Raw genomic sequence first — 21,184 nt, forward strand, 5'->3', positions numbered from 1 at the left:
AAAACCAAGTGAACCCTAACCGAACCTGAACCCATTTGACAGGCGGTTCGAATCCCTGGTTTTTTAGGTCTGGTAAAGATTAAAAGCTCCCAAAATAATATAAAAAACCAACAAAGCAATGAAATAAAGCGGGGACTTTACCTATTGCGCGACACACACACAAAAACAAAATGGACAACAGCGAAAACATGTTTGTTCTTGTGCCCTTTCTGTTTCTTTTGATATGGACAACTGCTTCTATAGATGCCACCCGATCTAACAGACGGGTTAGGCATGATATCACTTGCAACGCAAGAAGACGTGGATACTTCCCTGATGAACGCGATTGTACTCGATACTTTCTTTGCTTAGGAGGACGTAAACATGTTTTTAAGTGTGTCCGTGGATCAACGTTTGTTCCCAGTGCCAACCGATGTATTCAAAATACTACCTGTGCTAAAGCAAGAACTGTAGATTCTCATGAACCGAGTTTTCAGTTTTGTAATGATGGCTACAGGCGACGTGGAGAGATGTGCTACAAGATTTTTCCTGTTTTCACAACCTGGGAAAATGCAAATATATATTGTGCTCGTGATTCTGCAGTGCTTGCTCAATCTACATCTCAACATATCCTGCGTTTTCTCAAGCGATTGAGTCGATTTTTTAACACTCAAGACTTCTGGATCTCCACTGAAAACATGGATTCCACAATTCGAAATATGACAACACTCAGAGGAAAAGGTGCTATTGAAGATAAAGATCACAGACAGATGTTGGATCACCTGTGTATTAAACTTTCACATTTACATGGATACAAACCTGTAAGAGCTGTGTGCCAATATCAGAATGGTTATATTTGCCAAAAACAATTTACCAGCTCAGCCACAGCACCATCTGGACCAAGAACACCAATACTGCAATCAAGCTGTGTAAACGGCCCACAAACACAACCAATAGTTGGTGGACGTAATGCTGAAAGTAGCCATCATCCATGGATGGTATCACTTCAAAAACACCACAAACACATTTGTGGGGCAACACTAATAAATCGATGTTGGCTACTATCTGCTGCTCATTGTTTGACAGTGCCATTTGTACTACCCAAAGATATGCCAACACATGCAGTGTTTGGATGGAATGCAGCAAACACACGTTTACACTTACGCATTCTTTTAGGGTCAATAGTTCTCCACCCAACGTTTTCTGCTTACCCTGTTCCAACAAATGACATTGCATTAGTAAAACTTAACCAATGCACATCAAAATTTCGACCAATGTGTCCATCATCCCCAGAGTTACCCGTTAATAATTTACAATGCTATGTGTTAGGTTTCGGAGCAACTGACCCTTCTGGAGGAGGTATAACTAACCGCCAATCTTTGCAAATTTTGTCCATGCCCTTAATTGATGATGCGACTTGTCAATCATCTTATCTAGACCGATTTAATAACAATCGGACTTATATTACTAATACAATGTTCTGTGCTGGCTATATGGAGGGAGGAAGGGACTCATGTAGGGGTGATAGTGGGGGTCCACTCATTTGTATGAACCGGGTGACCCGTAGGATTTTGCAGTGGGGAGTTGTTTCCTGGGGAGGTGGGTGTGCCATCCGAAACAAACCTGGAGTTTATGCTAAAGTTGCGGCTTTTCATTCTTGGATACAAAACACAACTAGGTTTGTTTAGCTAGAAAATGGGAAAAGATGTGCTCCCTGTATATTTTAATGATGATTTTTCGTACTTGGAAGTTGTTTACGTATTTGCCAACTTTAATAATTACATTTTTTATCCACAGTATACTTTTGATGTTCTCTGTTTATCATGAACTACAGTATTTACAATTATGATGTTTTATTACGATTTCTTTGTCTCTTTTTTGGCTATAAACTGATGCAGTATTGTTTTTGTACATGTTTTATACATATTGCCAAACTAATATAGTACAGTATTAACATGTTTGCTTATTATGTCTTTCTGTAGTGCAAGTGTTAAGTTTTCGTAACAGATTATCACGACAGAAGTTAATTTTTGTAATTGTTAACTTTTAGACAGGCACTGGTGAAACTAAGTTTTGATTTGACAAATTTGAACATTAATTGACAACAGTCAATAATACTGAGTGCATTGACTTGGAATTAAGATGTTTAATTTGAAACCTGATAATACCTTTTGTGTATATTGTACACACAATAAAAAATGCATAAAACATGAAACCTTCAGTTGGTATTTTAGTAAATTTAATTGTTAAACTTCTTCTTTTTACAGGGGTTATTAAACCAAAAACATATGTAAGTTAGATCATTCTGACACTCTTAATGATTTGACTTAAAAACATTATACAGCTGTGCAACCACTGCCTTCGAGTCACTGTAAAAAGAGTTTAAAACTTAACCTCCCGCAAGGGTACTTACAAAAGTTTACTCATAGCCAGATGTAACAAACATCATTTTCAGTGATAAGATAATATTCAGTAGTTTTCTTTTCAAATGGAGTGAGCAACAGTTGTGTGTCGACCCCACAAATTGCAGATTAATGGCAAAAAATATGTTGAGCTTTTTTTGTACATCCATGTTTTTTAATTCACAATATTTTGCCTAATCTTTTAAATAAATTTTACTCTTGCTACCACTTATCATATGTGTTTCTTTTGTTGAAAATTAACAGCTTAGGAGTGTTGTCATAATGTATTGAGGAAAATCTGCGACCAGCTAAACCCCAAAAGTGTAAGCAAAAAAAGTTCACCCAAACCAAATGTACAAAACATGTAAAGACATCATAAAAATGGCACGTAAAAGCATGAGCAAAATGGAACATCAGTTAGGGAAAATTATAGTTTAGGAAAACATTCCCCCAACACAAGATGATATTTTTGCCACATTTTAATGCAATGTGTCATTTTTTGTTTGTCCGGCAGTGTATGTTTACATACAATTACAATTGACAAAGGAATAGCTGGTCTGTTTTAGTGGTGGATTGTTAAACACCCTGGGAGACCTTCTTCTTTTTCTTTTTTGACTTGGTTAAACTAACATTAACCTCCATTTCCTCCACACCATTTTCATGGGTTTGTGATGCATCAAGAATCTTTTTCTTCTTTTTTCCTGACTTTGGCACATCACCAGACATATCCAAGTCGGGTTTGTTCTTTTTCTTCTTTTTAGGTGTCACAAGACTGTCATCTGCCACAAGGGATACATTTTCATCTGTTGCAGTGGTATTCAAATCTTTTTCCTTCTTTTTCTTCTTCTTAGGTTTGTCTTCAGATACGACAGAGACATCTAATTCCTGGGTTGTGTCAGCATCCACTTTCTTGGACTTCTTTTTCTTCTTGGGGGGCTGGGCCTCATCTAAGACAACAACATCAGAATCTACTGTTTCTACATTCTTTTGTTTTTTCTTTTTCTTCTTCGTTTCAGGAGACAGCATTGATATGTCTGTAGTTGAAACATCTTCACTTGCAGCTTTATTTTTGTTCTTTTTCTTCTTAGCTGACTTAGGGGTATCTGTCACACTTGCATCAACCTTGGCAATCTTAGCAGAGGGTTCATCATCATCAGATGCAATTTGGCTAATCACTGACGCATCAGCTTCACTTTTGCGCTTTTTCTTTTTCTTCTTTTTCTCTTTTTTCTCAGTAATTTCAGCATCTTTCATTTGGGATTCTATGTAGGAGTTTGCTTCGATAACAGCCTCTTTCATTACATCTGCATTTTTCCTTGGTGCTTCACCACTTTCATAGAATTTTAGCCTTTCTTCAACTTGATCCTTCAGCTTTTCACCAAAAATATTGTTGGGAAACTCTGTAAAGCAGTCAATTCGAGATGCAATGGAGCACTTGTTGGCCAAATACCGAGATATCCGTCCTTTATTTTTAGATCCAGCCCTTCCAATGAAAGTGGAATGGAAAATTAACCCATATTTCGGAGTGTTGCCTCTTTGTTTCAATGCCCTAAAAAGGGCCTTTTCTGCACCAAGAATTTGCACTGTGGAGGCAGGATATTTTGCCAAGCTGGTCAAGCTTCCAGCATGAGATATGAGCCTTGCACCAACTACATCTCCAATTAATGTGGATAAATTTGGTGCAACTGACTGCATTCTCGCATGCAAATATTCTACCAAACTTTTTCTATAGTCAGTCAGAGAAATGACACGACTGCAAAATGACTCAATATTTATAAGGTCGATAGGAGATACATCCATCCCCATTGACATTTTGGAAGCCGCTATTATGGCTTTTGCCTTTGCAGAGTCCATTGTGATTTCCTCAATTTTTTCTTCCAGATCTTCAGGGCTTGTTTTCCGGTTTCCAATTAGTTTGGCAAGTCTGCAGTACATGTAGTTATCACTGCTGATTTTGACCAACTCTGGAAAGTGGTAGGAATACCATTCCTTAACTCTCATGGAAAAGGTATTGATATCCTTGTCAAGCTGATCAAGAAGAGCAATGCTTTGTATTATCATGTTGTCTGCACGATTGACATTGAACTTGACTTTGGCTCTGGAATAGCTGTGACCCAAACCAAGTTGTGCCTTTGCCTCACCTTGCATGGTTAAGCCCTTGACCATATTGGGAAAGTGAACACGGAGTCCTCTGAGTATTTCAATCACAGCATCACTGTTGGAACATTTGAGCCCAAACTCATCCTGAATTGTAGCAGATATTCTGGGGTCGCCTATGCCCAGAATAACATTGGCTTTATCACTTTTTGGAACATTATTGTCCAAAAAAACCTTCAAGTCATCATGCAAAATGCCCTCAGACACAGAATTCATATTATCAAGTGCATTTGTTGACGATTTGAAAGGGCTGAATGACACCAGCTTTACAGTTGTTACAAACAGAGAAAAGTCGGTGATAGCTCTCTCGACAGTTGGAAGCAATGCACCAATGTCTTCAACTTCTTTTACAGAAAAGAGTGCATACCCGGAGGCATGCTCATACAACACATACAATTGTGTTGCCATTCTTTTAGTAATAGGATGCTAAACAAAAATAAAAAGGTTGATCTTTAGTTCTTTACCAATCACTTTTTTTAAAGTTTAACTTAATGCTATATTACATTGCATACTCAAATCAAATGTCATTTTACCTATGTTGGCATATTTGCTAAAGCTTTTACATTAAGATTGTTGTTTTAGTCACAAAAACACATCTTATTACACAAACGTCAAGTGATGAACCGTATGTTTGTGATCTGACACTAAGTAAGGTAACAAGGCCGCATGGTGAAACCTACTATTTATATTGTTTCGTAAACATTGAGAAATTCGAGCAATTTTTAATATTCTGAACCACGACAACAACAACAACATAAAAATGATACATCCTGAATAAAAAGCTGTGTAGTACAAAACACAGTAACAACGTGCTAAAATAACTTTTCCGATGCGCCACGAGACTGACCTTTAACCTCATGTGGATATCAGCACAACGATTCAAGATTAGGAACATATTATCAGGGAGTCGAACCGCTTGTCATATGGGTTCAGGTTCGGTTCGGGTTCACTTGGTTTTGTTTTTAAGGGTTCGGGTTCGGTTCAGGTTTTTAAAAATGTATATTTTCGGGTTCGGGTTTTGTTCCGGTTTGGGCAAATTATCCGGTCCGAACCGGTTTGCGGTTTTTAAACCCATTCAAATTTTTATTCGTTTCATTTTAATTCTACCCATCATATACCTGGCCTTATCAAACTCCAAAAGAATTTTGCCCGTGCATTGTTAATTTTGACACGCCCTATAAGTGTTATCTCGCGTAGGTATTCTTCAGTGCGCTGTTTTGAGAAAAAAAGCACAAAATATCAAACAGACTGCATTTTTTACTGGTTCAAGTCCGGTTCGGGTCCAACGCCAAACAAAATATGGGGTTCAACTCCGGTTCGGGTTTTAAAAAAATCGTATTTAGCGGTTCGGGTTCGGTTCGGGTTTAATGAAATTAACCGCTTAAACCGGTTCGCGGGTTCGGGTTCAGTTCCGGTTCGACTCCCTGCATATTATCATTTGAATTTTGCATCTTTGGCTATCGTAAACCCATAATTTCTTTACTGTGACTTTTGTAAAATGTTTAGTTGCTCTAATTTTTAGACCTAAAACCTGTATTTAGTGTAACGCCATATAAAAGTATGGTTTTAATTTAACTCGCTGGCTTACGGTAATTTAATATGACGCATTGGATAACCACTTTTACTAATAACCTTGTTGTACTTTCACATTGGTGCAAACTTGATTTTTGTAGGTTTTTTTTTCAAAAAAAAAAGATGTCCACTAACCTTCCTTTAATTGGTTTGCACGCTTGTTAGGAGAAACTCTAAAAAACTATGGTTCAAGAAGTACAGTTTCTCCAAAAAGTGAAAAACACTTCAGGTGCTCGTTAAAAGTGTCTTAATAGCTCATCTGTCTTTTGTTATGTAATGAACGCAATTCTTCTATACAGCAACTTGAAAAAACTTGTTGTCACGTCAGCGCAGTTACCTTGCTACCTATTATAAGACGGTCAGTTTGCGCAGTGGTAGTGTTTTGTTTTTAGGGTTTAAAAATAACCGCGAATAAAATACAATAAATAAACTTCTAGTGCTGTCTGCGTTATTTTATTGTAGTTGGCCCAAAACGACCGAGTGTTTATTGTACAATATAATAAGAACTTCAAAGCGATTTATGTGTTTGTTTGTTTAACGTAAACACATGTGAACCGATTAGGCACAATTTTTTCGGCCTGCGAAATGATTGCTCTTTAATTATTTATGCCATAGACAGGATTCGTGCCATTGTCGGCCTTGTTCAACCGCTTTCATTGTAGGTTACTTAAGGTTGTGTTCCGCGACTGCAGGGTCAAAGTGCTGTCTGATTTCTTTTAATTGCATTTGTGCATACAAATTTAATAACATTTCTTTTCTGCTGCCATAAATTACTGGTTAAAAGCATGCTAATGGCTTTTCCGGAGAGACGTACGGTTTGTGCATTGTCTTTTTTGACTGGGCATTTCTAAATGAAGATGTCAATTAATCAACACACACAGTCAGTGAATACAAGCGATGGAGTAGATTGCATTGCTTTGAAGGAAATATCCAAGCGTTTGTCCGTGGCCGAAGCAATGAAGAAGCCTATTGATGCTTTTACAGAACTTGCCCCAAACGATGAAAACAAAACCTACAAGAATGGCCACATTGCCAGAAAAATCAAAGAAAATGGAACTAAAGTTCAGGACCTACAAAAGAAAGTGCATTTTCACGATGACAAGTCCCCAGTTTATGAAATAAAACCCTATGGGCTTGAAAGCGATTTGTCAAATCAGGACAACAACATATATTTGTTGATAGCAATATTTTCAATGATGGTTGCCACCGCGGCTGTGGTGGGATGCATACTGTTGTACTTCATGACATCAACATTACAAAGTGATCTGAAGGTTTTGGAAAGTCGAATTTTTGGCAAAAACGCACAAAATGGACTTGCAAGAAACGCTGTGGATACTAAAGGTGCTGGTGTTATGGACTACATCACAAACAAAACTACGTCCTTAAGAAACGAAGTTGATCAACTAACTAAATGGGCCAATAACTCTGGTTGCATTCATGGACACGACTTCACTAGTGGGTAAGGTCGTTTTTTTAAGTAGCTTATTAACATGTGTTGACAATGTCACTATACAAACATATAAGATAGGCCTACCATACGTCCTCTTTTTGGAGGACCTGTCCTCCTTTTTAACGAAAAGCAAGTTGTCCTCCAAGAACTATAAAAAATACCCAAATGTCCTCCATTTTGAATTTTCTGTATTTACTGAATACCTACATAACAATTGTGCCTTTAAAACCGGCCAAAGAATGCGAGTTGTGGTCATTGTTAATTGAAATTCACAATTTATAGTAAGTTAAACTTCATCCAAATTGGACTATAATAATTTACTGCGTGAAATTCGTCAAATATCTTGTGCCTTTATTTTCTTTGGGCTCAAAAGTAAGTGTTAATATTCTTTGTCGGGAATGTGTCCTACTTTTTGGTGATGAAAATATGGTAAGTTACTATAGTAGGCCTAATATAAGAGAATGTTTCCAAAATGATAAAATTGCAATATAAATTGAATTTACAATAGTTCACATTTGAAAGAAAAACACAAAAGTTCATAGACTCCAGTTTATCGAGTACGACTGTTCGTCAATTATTAAGACCGTTGATACTTTAAGGCAGGGGTCGGCAACCTTTTTTTCACTGCGGACCGTTTTTGAAACTAAAATTTTATCGCGGACCGGTCTTTAAAAAAACTACAATTATTTAGCAATAAAAACGCTTAAATTAGTTTATTATCCCCGAGATACATAGGCAAAATGTTTTTTAGCATTTAATCTGAAAAAATTATACGGCCCGGTAACGAACTCTTCGCGGACCGGTACCGGGCCGCGGACCGGCGGTTGCCGACCACTGCTTTAAGGAAGTATCCTAACGTCAAACCAATAGGCATCAATTAATAGCCAAAATATATTACTGATATTTTATCGTATATTTGACCTTCATCGAGGCCCAATTAGGGTTTGGGAAAAACGTCAAGGTGTAAATGTTGACGGAAATGATTACTTGATCGTGACTGTTAAACCTGTTGAAATTAAAATGTCAGCTGCCTATACTTACAAGCTGTGCAAGAGCACTGATAGATATTGAAGTGCCACCACAAAGCCGCACCTTATCAGTCGCCACGCTGATTAATACGGACAACGTATAATAAGAGTGTCTTCAACCTCGTTCGCCAAAGTTGTGAGTTTTCAACTTTATTCGTATGTTGTTTAAGAAAATACTGCTACCGGCTGCTTCGATTTGAGTTGGACTTTTGGCAAGCTTACAGGTTCTGTCAAGAGAGAGACGGTTATCTGGCCTTTGCTGACGATTTGGCATCCTGGAACAAGACAGTGTTCTTTTTGCTCGAAAGGGGCTTTCGTATGAAGGAAGTATGGACAGGAGTTCGCAAGGTAAAAAGTAAACGCGTTTCAAATACCAAAGAAACGAAATGAAAGTTTATAAACCATCCTGTACTTTGAAGCCAGACCGACCTACGAGATAGACAAGCATGAACGTTCAAAATCAGAAAACAAATCATGTACCCATACACCAGTGGTGGGATTCAGCCGGTTCGCACCGGTTCTATAGAACCGTCTCACGAAATTTTATGAGATCAGCGAACCGGTTAGCATCGCTGGTTACTGTCAATGGACGTTTTGCAACAGAACCGACTGAAAAATATGACTTTTGTAATAGAACCGGCTGACAACAAATTTGAGTCCCACCACTGCCATACACACAATCTGACGTTACCTGGCCCTCGCACACTCAAATCTTCAGTATCGACTGATTTTGCAAAAACTACTTAAATAGCAGAATAGATAGATGCAGTTGCAATCACCACTAGACCAGTAAAATGCCAATGGTATTTTTATGTTGGTTCATTTCCAATGCCTAGGCAGCGAAATATACGTAAAATACACATGCACTATCAAGGACCTCGAACAATATGTATATATATATATATATTAGCTGTGACGCATGTTTGCTGATAGCCGTGATTGGTTTACCACATAATTGCTTGTAAATTTAGTTTAAAATGCATTAATTAGAGGACAACTGATGTTGAAAAATGTCTAACTTAAAAGCGCCAACGATTGCCAACGATTTATAAATGTCAAACAAATTTCGATACGTGAATAAATCTTTTGATTTTTTGAAAGCATAGTTTTCTGGACTCAGCACTCAATCTTCAGTGAAAGTGTTTGGCCCAACATGGACAATCCATATGTTTTGTTTATTAAGTTTGCCTTTTAAATTATTCGATTGCAGGCATTTACCGTGTGCTGGCACGGAAGCCTAGGGTTCCGAGAATCGTTTAAAATGCGATTATCGACCCCTGCGTTGAGTGCTCGGTGCTGCTACAAAACAACATGAGTTGATTTACCGCTTAACATCGCTTGCATTTGGCCAGGATGTCCATCACAACAAACCCACTTCGACCAGTAGTATTTTAAACACAAAATGCCAATGATTCACTCTGGGTCACATGGGCATGTCAAATAGTTGCGACAATTGTTTAGCAATCTCGAAGGCAGTTTTAATTTTATAAAATTATGTTGCTTTACATCGCGTTGTTTATAACGGTTTATAGGATTAGGCATGACATATGTTTTAAACCGGGAGGTTATGTTGTTGTTGTTTTTTGCTACAACTTTAAACCGGGAGGTTATGTTGTTGTTTTTTTGCTACAACTTTAAACCGGGAGGTTATGTTGTTGTTTTTTTGCTACAACTTTAAACCGGGAGGTTATGTTGTTGTTTTTTTGCTACAAGTATGGCAGCCAATACCGTACGCGGCTTAAATTAGTCAAAAGTACGATACGAAAACAAATCTAGTTGTCTTAGTCTGGTACATATGTGTAAATTACTCAGCTACTGCCGTGCTTGACTTGCTACCACCCAAATCAAACGAACAACAACATTTGATTTTCTACATAACATAGGCCTACAGCCTTTTATGTAAACTGAAAAACAAACTGGGACATTTTCGCTGATCGGACGGGACGCCAGGCGCTTTGAAACCGAGACTGTCCCAAACATTTGACAAGCCTATATTAGAAGGAAAAGCATGACGATATTACATGCGTTTGATTGAAAAATGAACAGTCCAAAAATTTATCGTTTCAAAACTGAAACTGCATAACGTCCCGAATATAAGTTATAGGTTGGCAAAAATGACGAGGTTGTTATGCAACACAGTCAAAGTTTGAAATAAAAAAACACGTCCTTCCAAGTTTTTACCTGAAACGAAACGTAACCTTTGCACTCAGGATAGCCAGGGAGTTTGGCGCTACACTGACGGCAGAGAAGCAACATTCACCCGTTGGGCAAGAGGAAACATCTTTGACGAAGGAGATGATTGTTCACAGATTCGACTGGATCCGGTTTACAGAAGGTTTGTGTGTTAGAATCCCTAATAACACGTTTAAACTTAAAGGCAACCGAACGGGTACCGAACTCTTTAGTTAAATCAAAGCTCAAGCTTACACAAGTCGCCATTAAAGGGTCGTTGCGTTTAGATAAAAATACTTAGAGCTTGTTTCAAATTCAATCCACAGTTAATGCATTGTTTATTTTCATACAGAATCGGGATGTACGACAGAAGATGCACTATTAATCCAAGACCTTTTCTCTGTCGCTTCAGGATCAGATAAAAGACTCTAAACGTAGGCCCACAGCCTACATATTGTACCAAAAGGGCGTATACAATTCGCCTAAAGGTGGTACAACATTTTGTTTGTAAAATGATAATATGCTCTAATACAGTGGTTCCCAACTATTTTTGTCCTGTGCACCCTTTTAGACGATATTCAAATCTAATTCCCCCCTACAAATTTAGTTTGCTAAAATATCGTATACGTAACAATTTAATGTAATTCTTTAAACAGAAATTAAACTGTCGATAATAAGCTCTATAGCAGGGGTGTGCAACCCGCGGCCCGCGGGCAACAATCCGGCCGGCCAAGCCGTTTAGTGTGGTCCTCAACAACACTCTGATTCAGAGCAAGTAAAATGCACATTTTAGCAAAAAATCCCCGCTAGTTTTCAGTAAATCTCCTAAGTTGCTGCACGTAACAAGAATAAGCTAAACCAGGGCATGGAACTTAATTCAGCCAGACCTATGGTCTTCTATGTGCACTAGGTGGTGGTTGCGTATCTATACCGAATGCGACGTAATATCATTGTCTAGTAAACAATTACTTTGTTGTCAAAGGCAGTGTTGCGACGAAACTTACTTGCACCTAACATTTTCAAGTTGATTTTAAACGCAAAATAAAACAAAACGCAGGGGGTGGAAATAATATCGACATGATATTATAATGCAAGCCGCACCAACAGCAGCGTAAAAAAACGTGCAAATACGGTACATGAAAAACATTGTGTGGCCCTCGCTTGATGTCCGAAATTGGTCGCTTGATGTCCGAAAATGTTGCACACCCCTGCTCTATAGCCTCTAATATTCCTCTTTGTACAACATATTATAAACTTTACTGAAAAATATTTTATTCAAAATATAAGATTAATATTGTGACACAAAATCCCCCCTACAAATTACAAAAATTCACCTCAATAGGGAATTTTCCCCCTGGTTGGGAACCACTGTTCTAATATATCACTGCCTGGACCAATGCGGTCAGACAAATGTACGTTAATGAAACTGACAATACAACGTTGATCTAGAAACGTACCAACAAAGCAATATTTCCTTCTGCAAAAAATGGTCTTAGTAATTCCAACCACAAGCAAGTCGCAGCCTACCGACTGAATTTTTTGATTTTTTTGTAACTGGTATTCTGCATTTTTTGTAACTTGTGTATCGCTCTGTGCTTATTTTTACGCTTAATTTTGGTCTTAACTTCAATAAAAAATAAACTTAAACTGTCGCCGTCTTTCGAAAAGTTATTACTTCCGGTCCACATGCAATTAAAAGGCCCGAACCCGAAACGTTATTGCGAAGCCCGTTTAGGCCCGAAATTTTGATTGACAGGCCTATCCACGAAAGCCTTGCAACAAAGGGTGAGAAAGAAAAAAGAGAAAGACAACAAACACAATGAACAATAGTGGACAATGGCGTAAACAATACGTTCTAGAGTAGGGTGGGCATTAGGTCAAAGCCAGAGACTAATTGTTACTTCTAAGCTGAGTGATTTTATTTAAAAAATATGGCGGACACGGAACGTCAGGCCCGCTTTAAGCCCGTTTTCTCAGAAATACCTAGGCCCGAACCCAGCCCGAAAAGCCCGGCCCGACTTGCAACTCTGGTACGGTCTGCCCCTTGTGAAATGGGTATTTGGGTTTTCTCAAGTTGATTAGTTGGTACTTGGTATGCTTTAGTAATGATTTGAACAAAAACAAAGTTTACCTTAGCTTTCGCTGCTGAGATTCTCAATACCCTCCTGTTTTAGTATAAAGACGAATTTCAAGACAAAATCGATTTCTATGCTTTTGTTGTGTTTGTCACGCAAGAGTGCACATGAATAGTTGACATCTGGAAAAGTAAGTGACAATAACAATGTCAAATTGGAGGGTCAAAACTAAAGCAAGTCGCAAGTGTAAAGGACTAAAGCGTGTGTAAGGTGTTTACTATTGTTTAGTTAAACGTACAAAGCAGATTTAACATGAAAAATGTGACTATAACCTGAAGTGATAAATGAATATATTTTTATATAGCTGATGTATTAACCCTTTAACTGCCGAATTTGTTTTGACAAAAAATGATGTTTAGACATGCTCTTGCTCTTTTAGGTTTTATGCAAAATCGATAGAAGATAGGCAAAAACTTTCTCTGGGAAAGTTGTTGGGTATATAATTTTCTACAATTTTAAGATAAAAATTTTTTCGATGACGTCATCACCTATGAAATGACGTCATTTAAATTCTATTTTTTCAAGAAATTGCAGTTTATTGATGTTTTTCGTTACAATTATTAGTTACAAGTTGTTTTACAAACACTTCGTTACAAAATTTTATCTGTGTTATATTGATTACGTCATTAATTAGCTCATGATGTCATAATCATTAATTTCAGTTTGTTATTTTACAGTGTTAAATGATAAAATTAATGTTTTTGAGGGTATGGAACTTGTTTTCAATAATATTTATGGGCTAATTTGACATTTCACTGACTTATTATAATGTTTACCAACCAGCTGTACACACATAATGCATTCACAAGTTTTTTTAAATGGAATGTTTATTAGGTATTATTACACCACAACATGTAAAATTTGTAAACACAGTGCATATAAGTTTGCAGAAAAAACACAATTTCAAGCCTTCCCAAGGTAGTTTGCCTTGATTCTTCTGTATTTGTTGTCCATTCGTGAGGCCACATCTCCTCATCATTTGACAAATGTAAATGCATTTGTGGGCCAGATACAATCATAATATAGGTCAGCAAGCACCAACTTCCAAAGTCAAAGTGCTTCTGCAACAGTTGTTTTCTTGATAAATAACTGTTGTCACCACTAATAATAAAGCTAAACTGACTCATACACTTGTATATTCAAGCAAATCAAGGCAAATTTGCAGGCCGTAACTACCCACTTTCAAGTTCAACACATATCAAATTGTAAACAAAGATGGCTGCAACACGCACGCAAAGCCCTGAAATCAACTCCAAGCAGCTGTCTGTGAATCAGTCAAGCGTAAAATATCAAAAAACGGCTCAAAAACAAAAATTTGAAAAAAACTTGTTTTTTTCTGAATTTTCACTTTCTCCTTACTGTAATTAATTTTTTTCAAATACTAACATATCATTTTTTTCAAATAAATTGAAGCCAATATGCATAAGCTTTCTAACGCACCCCAGTTGGAAAAAAAATTCGCACTAATACGATTTTTGTCGCTGTTAACAACGAGGCCTGTCTCCATGCGCATTTATGCGCCCGTGGCAGTTAAAGGGTTAAGTTATATTCAAGCTGATGTACCTTAGTAATAGTATTGGTTCCGCCTGTTGTTAGGCGAGCCTTTATAGTAGTAAAACTAATGTTCATTACTTATAGATGTTTATTTCAAATGTAAGCATGTCATATTGTGTTTGCAGGATTACACTCTTTATTTATACACACCGTTGTTGTTTTTTAAATATTGTTTGCAAAATGTCTTTGCAAAAAGGGAGAAAAATTCCCAGGCAGAAATCATTCATGGAACCTTCTGTTAACCCATTTGTGCACCGAATTCATTTAACAGCAACCCAAAAGTTGAAAGTTGCCATATTGTCTGTTACTTTTGTGCCAATAAAACTGATCCTAATCACAGTTAGTTTCTTTATAACCTGGTTGTATGGTGTGTTAACAACCATTGGAGTAAAGATTGGGGCTAAAGAGCCATTTGGACCTGTTCGTTTGGCAGTGGTCAATGCAATATATTATTTTGGTCGAATGACACTGTTTTTGGGTGGACTTCGGTACAAAATCAGAGGAACCCGAAGTAACTCTACAGAAGCACCTATATTGGTGGTGGCACCTCACACATCAATGTTTGATATTTTTGCATACTTTGCAAGCCACCCACCTCCTTCTACATTGTCAAGGTCTGAAAATCATGACATACCATTTATAGGAACCCTGATGAAATGTCTTCAACCAATTCTGGTTTCTCGTAAAGACTCCAACTCCAGAAGAAACACTATTGAAGAGATGATAAGAAGAACATCTTCTCCTCATCTCTGGCCACAACTCTTGTTGTTTCCAGAAGGAACATGCACAAATGGGAAAGCACTCATAAGTTTCAAGGCTGGTGCATTTATTCCAGGTGCCCCTGTTCAGCCTGTAGCCATAAGGTATCTTAATGATATGAACACCTATATTTGGACCATGAATGGACCAGGATATTTACAGCTTCTGTGGTTGACACTATGTCAGTTTCAAATTCACACTGAGGTTACTTACCTACCTGTCTACTACCCAAATGAAGAAGAGAAACAAGATCCAAAACTGTATGCCAATAATGTTCGCACAGTACTTGCTGATGCATTGGGTGTGCCCAGCACTGACCACACCTTTGAAGACTGCAGACTTATGCGCCATGCAGCAGAACTTAACCTGCCAATGGAAACAGGTCTTGTGGAATTTACTAAACTGAGCAGAAAACTTGGAATGGACATTGATGATGTACAAGAGCGACTTTCTGAATTTGCTAAAATTGCACATGAACATTGCAGTGGCCTCATATCTATTGACGACTTTTCAAAATTCCTAAAGATGCCAATTACACCAGCTCTTGAAGAGATGTTTACAATGTATGACAGAAACAACAGTGGTTATATTGATTTTAGAGAGTATGTGATCGGACTATCACTAGTTTCACAGCCGGCAGTTACAGAAAAAACAGTCAAACTGGCATTTAAAGTATTTGACAAGGATGGCGATGGTATGATTTCAAAGGATGAGTTTTACCATGTCCTGCAAGCTACATTTGGTAATGAATTGGATACTGAGAAAATATTTTCAGAAATGAAGGGAGATGAAGATGAAAAAGTCTCATTTGAAGAGTTCTTTGCATTTGTCAAGAGGCGCCCAGAATATGCAAAACTATTTGTTTGGTATAAAGAAATGCAACAAGATGATGTATCTGAAATTATAAAGTCAAACACCATGCTTGATGCTGAACCAATGGTAGGAGCACCATTGCCATCTAGTGATGAAACTGTAACTCAAAGAAAGACGTTGAGAATGTCGTCCAACAAGGTTCAAGATGCTTCATCTTAAAATATTTTGTTTTTTGCCCGTTATACTCTGTGGAGAAGTAAAAAAAACTGGAAAATCCTCTGTTTTCAACTTTAAGCAAACAGAATTACTGAATTTAAACAAACTGTAACTTTTTTGTTTTTGTCCATGACGTTCTTGAGCCATATGTGTGGGTCTCTGAAGTGTTTTTAATTCACAAATCCTAGCAATATTTTTTGCAATGTCTGTAGTCTTTGCAACATAATTTACAGTCTGATATATTGCACATTATTTTTGAGCTTGTTTGTTTTACTTGTATTGTAATGCTTATTACATAGTTATAAGCTTGTATATTAGCATATTGCAGTTATAATTTGGTTTGTGAAATAACTATTGCATCAAATATTGGCAGCCACTATCTTGTCTACATGGAATGTTGTAATCTTATCACAATTCATGAAGTAAATGTTTGTGTTTGAATGTTTACCAATTGGCGCCGGCTAGTAATTACCAGTAGCCACAAGTCATGTATTGTTTGCTTGCTGTTATGTAAGATGTGTGAACTTTGGAGTATTGACCTTTGTACAGTCTGATGAGCTGACGATTTAAAAGGAAGTCCTTTAGACAGTTAAGACACTTTTTGTTGGAACTGTTGAAGGCAGAACAATTGTTAAACTGTTGAAGTTTATCTTTCAAATGGGGTGTAAAAATGTTTTGTAATAAAGCCCTTTTTAACCTAGTTTTGAGAGTAAGTTAACTGAAGGCTCGTATTAGACTATGTATATGTGTCTGTTTTGTCCTTTACTCTACTGCTTGTTTTTTGTCACTGTGTGGTTATGTGTTTCATTTATTACTCATTAAATTCGTGCAGAATCTAGAATCTAGCATTTGTGCTGTTCAAAAAATAGTGCTTCTGATGGATTGAATGAATATCAAACCGTTGCTCAAATCTGTAGGTATGTGAAATGTGTGAGAATGGTTTATGATAATAATCAGTAATATGTGTTTTACAAAGTGTTTAATCTTGCAGTGAGACATCAACAAAACATATTTTGTATTTTTTTTGTTTATTACCCTTTAAGAACAACACTACAACAGTCAAAGTGTTGTGTATTATGATTTGTTAAAATATTTGGTATTACTGGCTTCCTGCCTGTTATTGTGTCACTGTTGGTGATCATGATGACAGGAAGTCATCATACCTGCAGTATTTGTGGCAGATTATTATCATGATATGATAGACTGCCAGACAACACTGTTTGGTAACATAGTGAAGTGTGAAAATTACCTTGCACTCTAGTGCAAATGTAATGAAACAAACATATTCAACAAGTTTGCATGATATGCCTTAAAATTTCTCAATGTTACAATTTTGGGGGATTAACCTAGTGCTTCTGAACCTTCAAATCTGGGTGTTTTATAAATAGTTGGACGGAACACTCTTTAGCCATACAAGAATATTTTAGTGGCAGAAACCACCTTTTGTGAATCAATATGCAGAGTAAAAAGATTAAATTTATGATACAGTAAACTTGCACAACAACTAATTGACAATTTCTTCATCTGAACTGATAAAATAAGCTTTAGATGTTAGATCATGTTAATAATTTGCTAAATAAACGTATTTTTTGCAGGAGAAATGAAACTACTTTACACTGTGAATTGGGGAAGACACAAGTTACCAGAATGTCTGCTACACCAATAAACCCATTTGTCTTTAATTTGTCTCTACCCTGGTACAGAAAATTACAAATATGCTTCATGTCATTGACCATAGCACCGGTACGTGTTGTTTGCCTAGTGATTTTGTTTCTTATCACATGGGTTTTTGGCATACTGTTTACTATTGGAATGTCAGATGATCATGATGTACCACTGTCACCTATTCGAACTGCACTTCTTAACTCACTTCAATTATTTGGAATGTTTGCATTTAAAATTGGCGGTTTCTTCTTTACAATCAAGGGAAAGAGAGCGAAATCTATTGATGCCCCCATCATTGTTGCAGCCCCACATTCATCGTTGTTTGATCTACTACTTTGGTTTCACACTGCCCCATTGCCAGCTGCCTTATCAAAGATAGAAATTTTTAAAATACCACTTTTTAGTACTTTGGTAAAAGCTATTCAACCAGTCCTAGTTGTCAGAGAGGATATTAACTCTCGACAAATGGCTGTAAGTAAAATTGAAAAGCGTGTAAAAGAGCCTGGGTGCTGGCCCCAACTTATCGTTTTCCCAGAGGGCACAAGAACTAATGCAGAATCACTTATAATGTTCAAAGTTGGTGCATTTTTGTATGGGGTACCTGTACAACCAATTACCATTCAGTATCACAACAGCTGGAACACTGTTACTCAAACAGAAGCAGGTCCAAAGTTTCTTGAAGTTTTCTGGCTGACAATGTGTCAGTTTTGGACAAGTGTTGAAATAGAATACATGCCAGTATATAAACCAAGCGTGGAAGAGATAGCTGACCCTAAACTCTATGCCCACAGTGTGAGAAAAGCAATGTCACAGAAGTTAAACATTCCTTGTACTGAACACACATTCCAAGATCGAATGCTAATGAAACTGGCTGCAAAAATGGGCTTTCCAAAGCAGCACATATCTGTAGAGCTCCACTCCTTATCAACAAAGTACAATGTCAAAATAGATCAAGTAAAGATTTGGTTGGGCAAATTTGTGTCCATGTCTGGGAAACGGGGGGATGGTTTGGCTTCAGTGAATGATTTTGCAAAGTTTCTTGAGCTGCCAGTTACTGTTGCAATACATGATTTGTTTGAAGTATACGACACTGCTGGGCAAGGAACCATAACTTTCAATCAGTACATATCAGGACATGCACTAATGCATGCAACTGCCACTGCGGAACATACTCTTGACTATGCATGTCAAGTGTATAAGAATTATACATGTTGCAAATGTTCTGAAAAATCAGTCAGTTTACACCAAAGCAGTGATGTGTACCTTGACATGAACTTGGTTGGTCAGCAGATTGAGAAGGGTAAACAGATTTTGGGTGTTAGTGGTTCTGTCCGGCATTTTTTTCTGTTCAACCCTGAGTATGCCATGTTGTGTTTGTGGTACCAGTTACTCACTACCAAATCACCGCTTGGACAGCAAGGATTTGTTAATGGGGAAACCACAAATAGTATTCGATATAGGTTTAACACCCAAAACTAGTTGACATTCAATCTGGCCATTTTAGAAGCATAAATCAAGTGCTGTGATTGGCAAAATAGTGCAAACTACTTTTAATGGTTCTGTTTTTAACCCACATACAAAACACTTCAAACTGCTTATAGAACACTTTTAACTGTTTCAAAAAGTATACTATGAAAAAAGTATTAAATAGATTACAGGCAATGGAATAATGTGACTTTGTTGTTTAGCTGAAACTATTGAATGTAATTAGTCTATCATATTTTTTTTTCCACTACGCACAAAAAATCTTAAATAGTACAAACACCTATTTATGTTTTAATCATGCATAGTACAACCGGAAGACAATGTCCATGCACTTACACGCAAAAGCTGTTTCATACCGTCAACTGTCTACCTCTGTTATGTGTTTCTACTCTGATATGCTCTGAATTATATTAGGTGTTTGTTACTCTTGTACTTCCAATTGCTGTTGTTGATTTTACAAGTGCTTTTTGTGTTTGTTACTCTTGTACTTCCAATTGCTGTTGTTGATTTTAGAAGTGCTTTTTGTGTTTGTTACTCTTGAACTTCAAATAACTGTTGTTGATTTTACAAGTGCTTATTGTGTTTGATGCTCTTGTATTTCCAATTGCTCTTGTTGATTCTAAAAGTGCTATTTGTGTTTGTTACTCTTGTACTTCCAATAACTGTTGTTGATTTTACAAGTGCTTTAGTGTTTATGGTTTCAAAAGTTGTACTTGTACTTCAGATTGCTACATAGGAATTTATTTTAAGTTTCAGTGTTGCCATTGTGAATTATTTTTTTTCTTGTGATGTTTTATTGTGCAAAATTTTACAGCTTTTTTCTGCAACTTTTTTTGCAATTTGTTTTTCAATGTTATGTGTTTCTGAAACTATATTAAATCCAATCTTGAACATAAGTTATTATCTGTAGTATATAACCTTTCATTTGTCCTAAAATGTATCTTTATTTTGTCATGCAAACTTTTATATTTTCATCGGTAGCTTAAACATGCTGGTTTGTATATTCATTTTGGTTAGTACATTTGCCAATGTTGATTCAAATAAACTGTTGCATTACGATTTGAGATGTTTTGGTTGGAACTGTTGGTCTGTTTTAATTCCAGAAGTGTTGTAATGGCAGTTTACTAACAGAAACCAAGTTATTTGCACTGCCACATTAGGAACAAACGATGCTCTGAAGAATTAAGGGTAATTTAATCATAAACGTAACTAATTATGTCAACTGCAAACCATCATTTTATCATGTCCCATCTAATCACTGCTAAGAATAATGCTACTCACACGTAGTGACATGTAAATAAGCCATTTCAATTCCTAAACAGTCAAGGCGTACTATGAAACATAATAACGACCATAGGCGCCGGCACCGAGTAGGTGGAGTGGCTAAGCACGGTGGCGACCACTGTGGATGTTTGTAGCGGTATGGTACGAAAATTCGTAAAATCTGCAAAAATCAAAAACGACGTTGCTTTTAAATAAGTGTACTAGCGATATGGCAACAAAACGTACCTTTAAACTGCAACCTGTTTTGGTTGGTGCCTTGTGCACGACGCTAAACACGTTTGTTTGCCAGTGAACGCTTGGCTATTATTGCGTACAACGCGAATGAGTCGTAATAAATGGTTATCTCAAGTGATACAATGCAAAAACCACAACTAGACGAAACCTTTTTAAATGTTGTTATACCAATAATAAATGTTATAGAAACATGCTCAACAAGAATGTAGTGGCTCTGAAGAGCTACCAAATGCCAGATAAAGCAAAAAACAAACAAACGACAGTTTAAGTGCTATAAAC

General features: G+C 37.0%; 5 protein-coding genes across 6 annotated transcripts; 4 read left to right on the top strand and 1 right to left on the bottom strand.

Moving 5' to 3' along the window:
* Positions 1–49: 49 nt before the first annotated feature.
* Positions 50–2,168, top strand: LOC145226187 (brain-specific serine protease 4-like). The gene has a single exon (XM_080092270.1). It carries the CDS (start codon positions 171–173, stop codon positions 1,665–1,667), a length of 1,497 nt encoding a protein of 498 aa, XP_079948396.1. The 5' UTR covers positions 50–170; the 3' UTR covers positions 1,668–2,168.
* Positions 2,169–2,650: 482 nt separating this feature from the next.
* On the bottom strand, positions 2,651–4,991 carry LOC145226171 (nucleolar protein 56-like). Its single transcript, XM_080092269.1, has one exon. The coding sequence runs from the start codon at positions 4,944–4,946 to the stop codon at positions 2,958–2,960; it is 1,989 nt and encodes a 662-aa protein (XP_079948395.1). The 5' UTR covers positions 4,947–4,991; the 3' UTR covers positions 2,651–2,957.
* Positions 4,992–6,251: 1,260 nt separating this feature from the next.
* On the top strand, positions 6,252–12,403 carry LOC145209122 (uncharacterized). Its single transcript, XM_080079372.1, has 4 exons — positions 6,252–7,569; positions 8,759–8,936; positions 10,799–10,923; positions 11,113–12,403. Exons 1-4 carry the CDS (start codon positions 6,962–6,964, stop codon positions 11,180–11,182), a joined length of 981 nt encoding a protein of 326 aa, XP_079935498.1. The 5' UTR covers positions 6,252–6,961; the 3' UTR covers positions 11,183–12,403.
* A 2,141-nt stretch (positions 12,404–14,544) lies between these two features.
* Positions 14,545–17,078, top strand: LOC145213477 (lysophosphatidylcholine acyltransferase 2-like). Its single transcript, XM_080081768.1, has one exon. The coding sequence runs from the start codon at positions 14,555–14,557 to the stop codon at positions 16,238–16,240; it is 1,686 nt and encodes a 561-aa protein (XP_079937894.1). The 5' UTR covers positions 14,545–14,554; the 3' UTR covers positions 16,241–17,078.
* Positions 17,079–17,086: 8 nt separating this feature from the next.
* On the top strand, positions 17,087–20,451 carry LOC145213486 (lysophosphatidylcholine acyltransferase 2-like). 2 transcript variants are annotated; one of them, XM_080081789.1, is made up of 2 exons: positions 17,087–17,150; positions 17,833–20,451. In XM_080081789.1, exon 2 carries the CDS (start codon positions 17,885–17,887, stop codon positions 19,379–19,381), a length of 1,497 nt encoding a protein of 498 aa, XP_079937915.1. In that variant the 5' UTR covers positions 17,087–17,150; positions 17,833–17,884; the 3' UTR covers positions 19,382–20,451. The 2 variants fall into 2 exon arrangements, with proteins under 2 accessions (XP_079937915.1, XP_079937907.1); XM_080081781.1 differs by having other exon boundaries at positions 17,096–17,154.
* Positions 20,452–21,184: the final 733 nt, after the last annotated feature.

The sequence above is a fragment of the Phallusia mammillata genome, chromosome 1 (assembly GCF_965637545.1).
Source record: "Phallusia mammillata chromosome 1, kaPhaMamm4.hap1.1, whole genome shotgun sequence".
Lineage (NCBI taxonomy): Eukaryota > Metazoa > Chordata > Ascidiacea > Phlebobranchia > Ascidiidae > Phallusia > Phallusia mammillata.

What these genes read in the sequence shown, in the direction of transcription:
- LOC145213486 (XM_080081789.1), top strand. Translation starts at nt 17,885, where the DNA reads ATGTCTGCTACACCAATAAACCCATTTGTCTTTAATTTGTCTCTACCC.
- LOC145226171 (XM_080092269.1), bottom strand. Translation starts at nt 4,946, where the DNA reads ATGGCAACACAATTGTATGTGTTGTATGAGCATGCCTCCGGGTATGCA.
- LOC145209122 (XM_080079372.1), top strand. Translation starts at nt 6,962, where the DNA reads ATGAAGATGTCAATTAATCAACACACACAGTCAGTGAATACAAGCGAT. An exon ending in GGACACGACTTCACTAGTGG is followed by an intron (nt 7,570 to 8,758) that starts GTAAGGTCGTTT and finishes ATGTTGTTTAAG; the next exon opens with AAAATACTGCTACCGGCTGC. An exon ending in TATGGACAGGAGTTCGCAAG is followed by an intron (nt 8,937 to 10,798) that starts GTAAAAAGTAAA and finishes CTTTGCACTCAG; the next exon opens with GATAGCCAGGGAGTTTGGCG.
- LOC145213477 (XM_080081768.1), top strand. Translation starts at nt 14,555, where the DNA reads ATGTCATATTGTGTTTGCAGGATTACACTCTTTATTTATACACACCGT.
- LOC145226187 (XM_080092270.1), top strand. Translation starts at nt 171, where the DNA reads ATGGACAACAGCGAAAACATGTTTGTTCTTGTGCCCTTTCTGTTTCTT.